Source organism: Ambystoma mexicanum, chromosome 7q (assembly GCF_040938575.1).
Source record: "Ambystoma mexicanum isolate Mex_15411 chromosome 7q, UKY_AmexF1_1, whole genome shotgun sequence".
In the NCBI taxonomy this organism is placed as follows: Eukaryota; Metazoa; Chordata; class Amphibia; order Caudata; family Ambystomatidae; genus Ambystoma; species Ambystoma mexicanum.
In genome coordinates, this window is record NC_090941.1 from 473,493,676 (window position 1) to 473,506,666 (window position 12,991).

At 49.3% G+C, this 12,991-nt stretch overlaps 1 protein-coding gene across 1 annotated transcript; it reads right to left on the reverse strand.

Annotated features, from left to right (window-relative positions):
- Positions 1-374: 374 nt before the first annotated feature.
- KBTBD7 (kelch repeat and BTB domain containing 7) lies at positions 375-4,380 on the reverse strand. Its single transcript, XM_069639078.1, has one exon. The coding sequence runs from the start codon at positions 4,167-4,169 to the stop codon at positions 2,178-2,180; it is 1,992 nt and encodes a 663-aa protein (XP_069495179.1). The 5' UTR covers positions 4,170-4,380; the 3' UTR covers positions 375-2,177.
- Between the last annotated feature and the right edge of the window lie 8,611 nt (positions 4,381-12,991).

Consider the following 12,991-nt stretch of genomic DNA (forward strand, 5'->3'; position numbering starts at 1 on the left):
TACAGAATACAACCAAGTCCTCCCCACTCCAAGCCAGGATGTTTGCACACTAACGAAAATGAAATTATGTTGTGCACGGAATGAATTAAGGAGGTCCAGGTTTACATCAATATGTATACACATACATCTTGCGACATACACTTGATTTCAAAGATAAACTATGTATCTGAAATCCCTCTTTAGATACAGGCGATCACAAGCCTACTACAAAGTCAAAATGTACTGTTTCTATTTTTTCTTTTCCAACCAGATCTTAATCAAAAGGTTGCTTTAAACCAGAAAGACAAGGAGGTATTATCGTGCCATTTCCCACCCTTCCGGGGTGCATTCAGATGTATACAAAAACACAGGGTTAATGAAAAAGTTGTCTGAAATACTTGTGCAACTCAAGGTTTATTAGAAGAATAGTCAACGTGAAAAACAGACATCACTATTGCAGAAGTCTGCCTAAAACTAGCCTCAAGAATGGGGCAGACATGTATTGTGGTGTCCCTTTTTCAATAACAGTTGAAAAATGTAGTACATTGGCCCTACAAAGGTCGTTCTGGCCTCAAACATTTAGAGAATATGGTTACTTTAATCTTCTCCAGTAGATCAAATGTCCTCAAAATCAAGAGTGCAGCCTGAAAATACTGCCTGATCACCGATTTTGTGTTAGTACCCACACAGGTGCCTCCACCATTAGGTTGCTCAGAAACCGGGCTAAACCTACTGATTAAGTCCAGGTACTGAGAAAGATCTGTGCTGCTCTTCCTCCATCCTGCCTTCCTGCACCAGATTGTGCCTGCCCCTAACTCCAATTGTGCTTCCTCTGCCATACATCCTCTAGTCATAACTTACCTGCGCCTTCACATGGCTCTAAAACAGAAGATTTCCACCATATTTTTTGTGTAAAGCAAAATAGTTGTGCTCGTTGCTAAATACCCACACGTAGTCTTTTGAAGTAGGTAACGGAATTGGGGACCCCTGTTAAAAGGTCCACGTTACGCTCTGGCCCAGGGTGTAACCCTCATTCTTTCAAAAGCACCTTACCTTACAAATAGAGTAGCATTTTTATGGTGGGTATCTCGAAGCTTTGTTTTTTTAATGCTTAAAACATGTACCAAAAGACTTCCAACTATACAATCTACACCACGAATAAACGCTCACATCACATTTGTCAGAAAAATGGCAGTTCTCATTTAAACTTGTATTTTACAGCAATATACAAGAGGTTAACAAAAGATCGGTCAAAGTACCAGCTCAAGTAGAAACCAAATTAGTCAGCAATTAAAAACATTGTTGGGAATGGCTCTCTGCTTTCTGGCACAAAAGTACCACGGGAGGGAAGAAAGTTTGAGAATGAGCTCTACAAAGTTTAATTGCAGCCAATAAATGTATAAACATACTGCAAACTGAAATCCTCCTTTGAAGAGCAAGGATGACTGAAAATGAAAACAAGTTACTTTGCATAGCAGTTTTAACCCCTAAATGCATTTAATACAGTCAACCCATTACATATGTTTCCCATTTATTACTTTTACCAGAGACATTCCATAAATATGCTTGACCCAACACGATCTACACTGTAAATAGAATTTTCCAAAACGACCCTTTTCCCTATCCAAATTAAAATGGAGGCGTGTGCACAACAGATTTATGATGAAGGAAGAGCACTAGAAAACTTACAACTCGGCCGGATTAGATTACACACCAAAGCATTTCTGAATCCAGTAAAAACGTGTTCAATATGGAATAAAACATTGCATCTATAGCAAGAAATCAACATATACTCAGTGTATCAATCAGGGAATAAACAAGCCAATCAAAATCCCAAAAAGTGTTAAAGGGATGAGCGCGGGCCATATTCGTTAATTTTAAGGCAAGAATGTCTCCGTGGCTAGGTGCCAGACATGTAATATAAGCCGAAACCTGAATGCGTTGTCCCCGTTAATGATGATGGTCCACAACGAACGATTGTTAATATTCGCTGCCAAAAAACAGGATGCTACCAGGAATAATTGTCGTTTGTGCAACAGGGTTGTTGTTGACATGGTGTGTGGGCTTTTCAGGTCTAGCTATACGTCGGACTAGCTAGAATGGGGGTCTGTCCATTTCAATGCATGTCTTAGACTCAGACAGCAATGCAGGTTTTATAAAGCAGACAAGACTACGGATTTCTAATGAAAGGAGGAGTTTCACTGGATGTTCTGTAGAGACCCATCCAACACCACACTGTTGTGAGCAGCGGGGGCCCCCCGGTGCCAGTCGTCCTCCGAAAAAGAGCTTGAGCTGCCAGACTCGGAGTCCAGCTCACTGAAGCCATCCAGTTCCCAGTCAACACTTGATTCGCTCCGCACATCGTCTTCCTCGCTGATGAAGCTCTGGCCTGGTTCGAGGCAAGGTGGGAAGACGCGTGCCGACAGACAGATGAACTCGGAGTCATAGTGCAGCAGCCCCAGCATGGTGCCCACGTTGATCCACCGGTTCGCGCCCGCATCATACTCATGCACCGTCACCCGGTTCTTCCTCCACTGTGGCGTGGTGCAAGTGATGAGGAGAAGCCGCTCGCCGTGGCGTACTATCTGGTAGTTGTGCGTGCTAGCATCCACGGGGATATCACACACTCTTCGCCACTCCCCGCGGGCTGGACTGTACACCTTTAGCACGGGAACATCGCAGATACAGTAAATCTCGTCCTGAAAAACACAAGCTTCTTGAAAGTCGTTGCGCCTCATGGAAGCACAATTGAGCCACTGGTCCCGCGCCGGGTCGTAGCATAGCAGGCGCTTGTGGTTGACGGCATACAGGTAGCCCCCCACGGTGACCAGCTCGAAGGAGTAGAGAGAGTGCGGCAGCGGGGCCACTAGCGCCCACTCATCCCGCTGCACGCTGTAGCACTCCACCTCCCTCAACCGAGCACCAGTGGAGGGGTCCCTACCGCCCAAGATGTAGATGTGCCCCCGCAGGTAGGCCAGGTCCATGCCCTCCCGACAGAGCAGCCGGTCGGCAAGCTGCTTCCAGCTGTTTCGTATCGGATTGTAGACCCAAAGTTGCTTCAGGGGCTGGGCTGCCAGGTAGATGTCGTGCTCGGGCGAGATGCAGACCGCCGAGGAGGTGACAGTTTTGCCACTGCCGTGGCCAGCTGTGGTAAGCGGCGAGGGCATGGTGTAGATGTCGCCGGAGTAGGGGTCGTAGCAGAGGAAGGGCTCCTTGCGATGTCCAAAGAAAATGACCATCTCCTTTGCCTGCATGCCGATGCGGCGTGCAAGACTTTCTTGCGTCTGTGACGGTAGGGGTGCCGGTGGGCATATTGCCCCGAAACGTTCCTCCAGCACCCCCTGAAGGTAAGGCAGGCAATACCGGCGCACGAAGGGCCTGCCGCACAGCCCTTCCAGGTACACACGGTCCTTGTCGGTCAGGTGCTGCCAGCGGACGCTGCGCAGAACCTCGAGGGCACAGGGTCCTCGTTCGGGGGGTGCCGCCTCCAGCCACTGCAGGGCAGTGGCACACACCCGCCGCTCGCTGTCCACGTCCAAATCGTCGAGGCTCAGCACCTCCTGCAGCTGCGCCAGGCTCAGTTCGCACAGTTCACCGCCGCCCAGCTGTCCGAAGTGGCGAGCTACGTAAGCCAGGGCCTGGGCTCGCAGCTCCGAGTGGTCGAAGGCGTCGGCGAACTTGAGGATACCTGCACAATTGGTTGGTTCCAGCCTTCGAGCCAAGAAGCCGGCGCAGGCCTGTCGCACATATTCCAGTTGCAGCATGTCGGCGGCGGCGTAAAGGCGTTGCACGTTGGCCTCGCTCACGGTCACACGGCCCGTGTAGCAATAGTCGATTATGAGCGCCATAGACTCGGCGTCCATGTCGTGCAGCGTCACCTTCTTCTGTTTGCTCTCGTACAGGCCGCCAGTGAACATGCTTTTGAAGTACGGGCAGGCGGCCGCCAATACATTGCGGTTGCAGGCGAAAAGTCGGCCGGCCGACTCCAAGGGGACAACGCGCGTGCCGGCTACAGCAGTTGGGTTGGGGGTGGTTGGGGACGTCATGCCCCCTAGAACCTCGATCGTGACGTCACAGAGGAGCCGCGAGTCGTACAAGGTCTTAAGCTGGGCCAAAACGGCCGCCGCGTGGCTGCCGTCCACCAGCTCTTCCGGCCCAGAGAAGAAGCTTGAAACGGAGCGGCAAGCCATGCTGTAGATTGACGGTGCCCAGTTGGATCCCTTGCTCTCAGGAGGCCCACTTCTAGCGGCACTCTACACTCACGAGCTCCCCGCGCCCAGTCACAGCTCAACTTGACACTTCTACTCCGCTGTAGACATCTTATGCAGGTGCTAGAACCGCCATGTTAAAGACAGGCATAACGTCACTTTTGAATAGGCTATGGGAGTCGGCCATAGCTCATGCACAACTCCTCCCAATGCGCGACTAGTATTCTGCCTGACACTACCATGGATGTCGTTGGGACACTACCGCGTCGCTTAGTTTTACGTAAAAGAAGAGGGACAGTACCGGAAACTGCTGTCTTAAAACAACCTGCCGGGTTGATGCTAGTTCCCATCCGAGAAACCGACCATCAGTTGTTAGGGCCATTTCTCAGATGGGAAATAGCTGCTTCAGTGTGAGTGGGCTAGTTCCCATTAGAGAAATGGCCCCTTTTGCCCCTAGTGACCAAGTCCTGCATAATAACGGGAACTAGCCGACTAACACTGACAAGGCTAGTTCCCATTAGAGAAATGGGCCTTTTTGCGCCCCTAGTGGCCAACTGCTGCTTAATAATGGGAACTAGCCCACTCAGACTGAACAGCTATTTCCCATTAGAGAAACGGCCCTCTGACCTGGAAAGGCAGAAAGGTCCTCTCCTCTAATGGGAACTAGCCCACTCACACTGAAGCAGCTATTTCCCATTAGAGAAACGGCCCTCTGACCAGTGTTGCCAACCTAGCGACTTTCTCGCTATATTTAGCGAGAAAGTACGCCCCCCTAGCGACTTTTTTATAAAAAAGCGGCTAGCGAGAAATCTAGCTACTTTTTTCAATTGGTTTGGAGACTTGCTCATTTATGCAAGTTTCCAAACCAATTGAAAAAAGTGCTGTAATTCGCCCGTTTTCTAACGGGAGTAATGTAAAAACACACAAATAACTTAAAAGGGAGGTGTTAAAAGGGGAGGGGGCCACAGTAAAACACACTTATAACTTAAAAGGGAGGTGTTAAAAGGGGAGGGGGCCACAGTAAAAGCCATAAATCGCAGGGGGAAAGAGGGGGTAATTATGCAAATTGGGCAGTGACGTCATCTAGCTACTTCTGGCGACTTCTAGGGGAGCCAATAGCTACTTTCTTCACTGAGGAGTTGGCAACACTGCCTCTGACCTGGAAAGGCAGAAAGGTCCTCGCTAATGGGAACTAGCCCATTCACACTGAGGCAGCTCTTTCCAATTAGAGAAGCGCCCCCGACCTGCAGCGGCAGTAAGGTCCTCTTGTCTAATGGGAAGTAGCCCATTCACACTGAAGCAGCTATTTCCCATTAGAGAAACGGCCCTCCGACCTGGAAAGGCAGAAAGGTCCTCTCGTTTAATGGGAGTTGGCCTACTCACACTGAAGCAGCTATTTCCCATTAGAGAAACGGCCCTCCGACCTGTAAAGGCAAAAAGGTCCCCTCGTCTAATGGGAATTAGCCCATTCACACTGAAGCAGCTATTTCCCATTAGAGAAACGGTCCTCCGACCTGGAAAGGCAGAAAGGTCCTCTCGTCTAATGGGAACTAGCCCATTCACACTGAAGCAGCTATTTCCCAATAGAGAAACGGCCCTCTGACCTGGAAAGGCAGAAAGGTCCTCTCGTCTAATGGGAACTAGCCCACTCACACTGAAGCAGCTATTTCCCATTACAGAAACGGCCCTTCGACCTGGAAAGGCAAAAAGGTCCTCTCGTCTAATGGGAACTAGCCCATTTACAATGAAGCAGCTATTTCCCATTAGAGAAACGGCCCTCCGACCTGGAAAGGCAGAAAGGTCCTCTCGTCTAATGGGAACTAGCCCTTTCACACTGAAGCAGCTATTTCCCATTAGAGAAACGGCCCTCTGACCTGGAAAGGCAGAAAGGTCCTCTCGTCTAATGGGAACTAGCCCACTCACACCGAAGCAGCTATTTCCCATTAGAGAAACGGCCCTCTGACCTGGAAAGGCAGAAAGGTCTTCTCGGCTAATGGGAACTAGCCCACTCACACTGAAGCAGCTATTTCCCATTAGAGAAACGGCCTTCCGACCAGGAAAGGCAGAAAGGTCCTCTCGTCTAATGGGAACTAGCCCATTCACACTGAAGCAGCTATTTCCCATTAGAGAAACGGCCCCCCGACCTGCAGCGGCAGTAATGTCCTCTTGTCTAATGGGAACTAGCCCATTCACACTGAAGCAGCTATTTCCCGTTAGAGAAACAGCCCTCCGACCTGGAAAGGCAGAAAGGTCCTCTCGTTTAATGTGAGTTGGCCTACTCACACTGAAGCAGCTATTTCCCATTAGAGAAACGGCCCTCCGACCTGGAAAGGCAAAACGGTCCCCTCGTCTAATGGGAACTAGCCCATTCACACTGAAGCAGCCATTTCCCATTAGAGAAACGGCCCTCCGACCTGGAAAGGCAGAAAGGTCCTCTCGTCTAATGTGAACTAGCCCATTCACACTGAAGCAGCTATTTCCCATTAGAGAAACGGCCCTCTGACCTGGAAAGGCGGAAAGGTCCTCTCGTCTAATGGGAACTAGCCCACTCACACTGAAGCAGCTATTTGCCATTACAGAAACGGCCCTTCGACCTGGAAAGGCAAAAAGGTCCTCTTGTCTAAAGGGAACTAGCCCACTCACACTGAAGCAGCTATTTCCCATTAGAGAAACGGCCCTCCGACATGCAGAGGCAGAAAGGTCCTCTCGTCTAATGGGAATTAGCCCATTCACACTGAAGCAGCTATTTCCCATTAGAGAAACGGCCCTCTGACCTGGAAAGGCAGAAAGGTCTTCTCGTCTAATGGGAACTAGCCCACTCACACTGAAGCAGCTATTTCCCATTAGAGAAACGGCCTTCCGACCAGGAAAGGCAGAAAGGTCCTCTCGTCTAATGGGAACTAGCCCATTTACAATGAAGCAGCTATTTCCCATTAGAGAAACGGCCCTCCGACCCGGAAAGGCAGAAAGGTCCTCTCGTCTAATGGGAACTAGCCCTTTCACACTGAAGCAGCTATTTCCCATTAGAGAAACGGCCCTCTGACCTGGAAAGGCAGAAAGGTCCTCTCGTCTAATGGGAACTAGCCCACTCACACTGAAGCAGCTATTTCCCATTAGAGAAACGGCCCTCTGACCTGGAAAGGCAGAAAGGTCTTCTCGGCTAATGGGAACTAGCCCACTCACACTGAAGCAGCTATTTCCCATTAGAGAAACGGCCTTCCGACCAGGAAAGGCAGAAAGGTCCTCTCGTCTAATGGGAACTAGCCCATTCACACTGAAGCAGCTATTTCCCATTATAGAAACGGCCCCCCGACCTGCAGCGGCAGTAAGATCCTCTTGTCTAATGGGAACTAGCCCATTCACACTGAAGCAGCTATTTCCCGTTAGAGAAACAGCCCTCCGACCTGGAAAGGCAGAAAGGTCCTCTCGTTTAATGTGAGTTGGCCTACTCACACTGAAGCAACTATTTCCCATTAGAGAAACGGCCCTCCGACCTGGAAAGGCAAAACGGTCCCCTCGTCTAATGGGAACTAGCCCATTCACACTGAAGCAGCTATTTCCCATTAGAGAAACGGCCCTCCGACCTGGAAAGGCAGAAAGGTCCTCTCGTCTAATGGGAACTAGCCCATTCACACTGAAGCAGCTATTTCCCATTAGAGAAACGGCCCTCTGACCTGGAAAGGCGGAAAGGTCCTCTCGTCTAATGGGAACTAGCCCACTCACACTGAAGCAGCTATTTCCCATTACAGAAACGGCCCTTCGACCTGGAAAGGCAAAAAGGTCCTCTTGTCTAAAGGGAACTAGCCCACTCACACTGAAGCAGCTATTTCCCATTAGAGAAACGGCCCTCCGACATGCAGGGGCAGAAAGGTCCTCTCGTCTAATGGGAATTAGCCCATTCACACTGAAGCAGTTATTTCCCATTAGAGAAACGGCCCTCTGACCTGGAAAGGCAGAAAGGTCTTCTCGTCTAATGGGAACTAGCCCACTCACACTGAAGCAGCTATTTCCCATTAGAGAAACGGCCTTCCGACCAGGAAAGGCAGAAAGGTCCTCTCGTCTAATGGGAACTAGCCCATTCACACTGAAGCAGCTATTTCCCATTAGAGAAACGGCCCTCCGACCTGGAAAGGCAAAAAGGTCCTCTCGTCTAATGGGCACTAGCCCATTCACACTGAAGCAGATATTTCCCATTAGAGAAACGGCCCTCCGACCTGGAAAGGCAAAAAGGTCCTCTTGTCTAATGGAAACTAGTCCATTCACACTGAAGCAGCTCTTTCCCATTAGAGAAGCGGCCCCCCGACATGCAGAGGCAGAAAGGTCCTCTCGTCTAATGGGAACTAGCCATTCACACTGAAGCAGCTATTTCCCATTAGAGAAACGGCCCTCCGACATGCAGGGGCAGAAAGGTCCTCTCGTCTGATGGGAATTAGCCCATTCACACTGAAGCAGTTATTTCCCATTAGAGAAACGGCCCTCTGACCTGGAAAGGCAGAAAGGTCTTCTCGTCTAATGGGAACTAGCCCATTCACACTGAAGCAGCTATTTCCCATTAGAGAAACGGCCCTCCGACCTGGAAAGGCAAAAAGGTCCTCTCGTCTAATGGGCACTAGCCCATTCACACTGAAGCAGATATTTCCCATTAGAGAAACGGCCCTCCGACCTGGAAAGGCAAAAAGGTCCTCTTGTCTAATGGAAACTAGTCCATTCACACTGAAGCAGCTCTTTCCCATTAGAGAAGCGGCCCCCCGACATGCAGAGGCAGAAAGGTCCTCTCGTCTAATGGGAACTAGCCATTCACACTGAAGCAGCTATTTCCCATTAGAGAAACGGCCCTCCGACCTGGAAAGGCAAAAAAGTCCTCTCGTCTAATGGGAACTAGCCCATTCACACTGAGGCAGCTCTTTCCCATTAGTGAAGCGGCCCCTGACCTGCAGAGGCAGAAAGGTCCTCTCGTCTAATGGGAACCAGCCCATTCACCCTGAAGCAATTATTTCCCATTAGAGAAACGGCCCTCTGACCTGGAAAGGCAGAAAGGTCCTCTCGTCTAATGGGAACTAGCCCACTCACACTAAGCAGCTATTTCGCATTAGAGAAACGGCCTTCCGACCTGCAGAGGCAGAAAGGTCCTCTTGTCTAATGGGAACTAGCCCACTCACACTGAAGCAGCTATTTCCAATTAGAGAAACGGCCCTCTGACCTGCAGAGGCAGAAAGGTCCTCTCGTTTAATGGGAACTAGCCCATTCACACTGAAGCAGCTATTTCCCATTAGAGAAGCGGCCCTTCGACATGCAGAGTGTTTCTGCCCTCCCTGACTTATACATGTAAAAATGAATAAAACAGACAGTCGCTGGACAGGAAATAAGGCACAAAAGAGCAGGCTCCGAGAGTTCAAGGAAAAGTTTATCTAGATCTCTGAGAGCGCTCTGCCCACATCAAGGTTACAACACATTTATATAGCACATTGGCATATCTAACATATGATGCTACGTTGGACCCGGATTGGTCAGCCAAGGTGGTGTCTTAGGTGTGGGCATCATCTCTTCCTCCGGGTTGGTTGCTTGGTTGGCGGGAGGATTGACGTCAGACATCTGTGCTCCGGATGGGTGAGGGTCAGGCCGCTGTGAAACACAGTGGTCACTATCTAAGCTAAGAAAATACATTCTAAATAATGCATGCACTAAATAATGGTTGATCAAAAGACCCTCAGTAGTTTATCATATTGTACAAATCACACAGGTATCTATGTCATCTAGAACATTTGGGTTATATAGGTCACAGGTTTACGGGTCTTGACCACCATAATACTCTCATTGAACTGTGGGGTTAGTCTCACAAGAATCTCAGGTATGTGGTATTTGTTAGTATTGGGCACGATATACTGCAGCAGGGGTCTAATGTTTTTTGGGGGTCTGTTGGATGGGCTTCATAGCATGGTCAGCGGTCTGGCACATGAAAGGAATATCTTGCAGGGACACAGGGTTAGTATGGCAATAAGTTTCAACTGGTGAGGGTAAGAGGGCAAGGACCTATTTTTGGAGATGGACGAGCTATGTGCTTGGCTCATGTTGGTTCACATGCAGGACAGTGATCTCAGAGGAAAAGAGATGTGTTACATTTATTATTTGTTGCCAGCATCTCCGGCTTCAGCGTGAGAATTGAGCTGCAGAGTTTTCCAGTCAGAGTGGGAACGAGGGTGGGGGCCATGTGCTTCGAGCTGTTGCGGCGGGGAAAGGGAGAGAGGCATTTTGTACTATCGCAGTGAGGCCTGGTCACCAAGATGGAGTGGAAAGGGGGTACAAAAATGGATGCCACGTGTCCTGCTCAGTGGTCCCATCTATGCAAATGTAACCCAAGGTTAACATCGCATAAGGGCGAGGGGCGTACCCACCACCGGAGGCACTTGGTCCGAATTTTGTACTGAGAAGTGATGGCATAGAGGGGCCCATTGGCCCCTCGCTCCCACACATTCCCCCTTTCGCTACATCTAAAGTAAAAATACTTTTATTTTTTATTCTTTTCATTCTCCCTTCGGTAGTACTCAGCCACCGCCACAGCCTCGTCCCACGCGGGGGTGCCTTTTATTGGCATCCACGCTCTGCATACGGTGGTCAAATAGGCCAAAAAAAAAATCTCGAATAGCAAAAATCTTGAAAAAAAAGGCCGAAAAAAAAAATATCGAATTTTTTTTATTTTTTTATATATGTATTTTTTGGGTCAGGTAAGTAAAAAAAAGGGTTAAAATTAAAAAAAATAGAAAAAAGGGGGGTTGGGGGGGAACCCCCCCATTTTGAAAAAAAAGTCATAAAAAAATTCGATTTTTTTTTTTGGCCTTTTTTTGAGATTTTTTTTTTTGAGATTTATAAGTTCGGTATTATGACTATAAACCTCTGCATACACTTCTTAAGCTATTTCCTCTTCTGGCATATTTGTCTGGTGTACACATTAAGTAAATTCCTCCCTCCCCATCTAGATCCACCCATACTTCTTGGTACCATTGCAACTCCCTTGCTTCTTTTATCGTTGTATGATGCAAATTATCAACTATGTCCCCATATTGCCTGTAAATTGCTGTCATCCTGTATTGTGGTGTAGTGTACTCCCCTGTTTGCTTTTGTGCATCTATCATGGTAGCTACCGTTGTCGGTCGGCCCATTGGTACCATCATCATAGCTGAGGTTGGGATACTTTTCTCACAACACCGTAGTCCCAGTTGGCACACACAGAAGAACAGGAGCACAAAGACGATGATGGGGACCAGTATTTTCATTGCCACATTTACCCAGGATGGTATCCAACTGAACAGATTGTCGAACTATGTGCTTTCTTCTGCCCCTCCCTCCGTTCTCATTCTCTCTCCTAGATTGTGTACTGCTGTTATCATATGTGAGAGGGTCCCGTTATCAGCATCTGCAGTTGGCACAAATGTGCAACACGCCCCCCCAATTTTTCGGCAAACACCACCGTCCATTGCCGTGAGGAAATCTAGGACATATCTGTTTTGCATTGTCATTAGGCGCAGGGCGCGTAGCTCTATTTTTATCACGTTGAACCCTTCTTCAGTGTCGTTAGCCAGTTGGATGAGCTCCCAGCGCACTATCTGCAACCATTTGGCGTTTGTTCGTGCTTGCAGTCCTGGGACAAGAAGTGAGGCCAAAAATGTCTCTGCTGATGAAAAGAGCTTATATTTCTGTGGGATCTCAGCAAGGAGCTTCGTTGATTCGGATGAGATGTAATTGGAGGATCTTTTACTCCGTGTCAATCGTTTCTTTAGTTCATATTCTGACAATAGTTCATACGCTGGAGTTTCTGTTATCATTAGTTGGGGCGCTGTTGATGGTTCAGCCGATTGCCCTGCTGCCGATATGCCAGCCGATTGTTCTGCTGCCGATATGCCAGCCGATTGTCATGATGCCTGCTCCCGAGGAGCCAGGTCAGGCCCAGCGTCCCCGGAAGCAGACTTCATACTCACCAAGCAGGACCCAGCAAACTCCTATAGGGGCTCTTTGGACCTTGTCCTGGCGCCTTTGGCGCCAGGCTCATAAAAGGCATCTGTCCTGGCGCCATAGGCGCCAGACTCATCATGGCAGAACATATGGTAATGCTTGGGTGAACTCACCGGAGGCAGACCATGCTGCATACTCACCCGAGGCAGACCATGCAGACTGAAGCTCCAAGCCAACTAAGGCTGGGGAGGAACTATTTTCTTTCAGGAACTCTTTTCTTACTCGGGTGGGGCCAGTGGAAGAACACTCACCTGAAGCTCTTCCAAGGCTATTTAAATCACGCCCGGATGGCCATACGTGCTTCGCGTTATTCTGCATCTGCAGCAGGACGCTCACCGAGTCGGCTCCTGCATCCTGGCTCCTGCCACGCCCGCCAGCACCTGGAACACCTGCAAGGAGAGAAAGGCAAGCATTAGGACATTACCTACCTTCATCCAGCATCCGGATTCTTCACTCCGTCGATCCTGCAAAAGAAAGTCAAGGGTTAGAAACGCATCTCATCGCTCGCTGCAGCGCCGCTTCCACTTACCTTCACGTGGCGCTGTCTAGCTCTTCAGCGGTCATAGGCGACATCGGCCGCATCCCAGCACCTACGGAAAAGAAAGACAATAGTTAGAAGCGCTGCGCTTCTCACGCTGCCGCGCCTCTTCCGCTTACCTTCACGTGGCGCCGGCAACCTTTTCAGCGCCCATAGGCGACATCGGTCGCATTCAAGACCTACGGAGAAAAAGGACAAAACAAGGTGAGCAACAAACTAATTGCAAAAGGACAGATTACTCACCTTAAGTCTTACCTGA

Bases quoted from the DNA above. Each gene is read 5' to 3' on its own strand.
- KBTBD7 (XM_069639078.1), bottom strand. From the start codon at position 4,169: ATGGCTTGCCGCTCCGTTTCAAGCTTCTTCTCTGGGCCGGAAGAGCTG.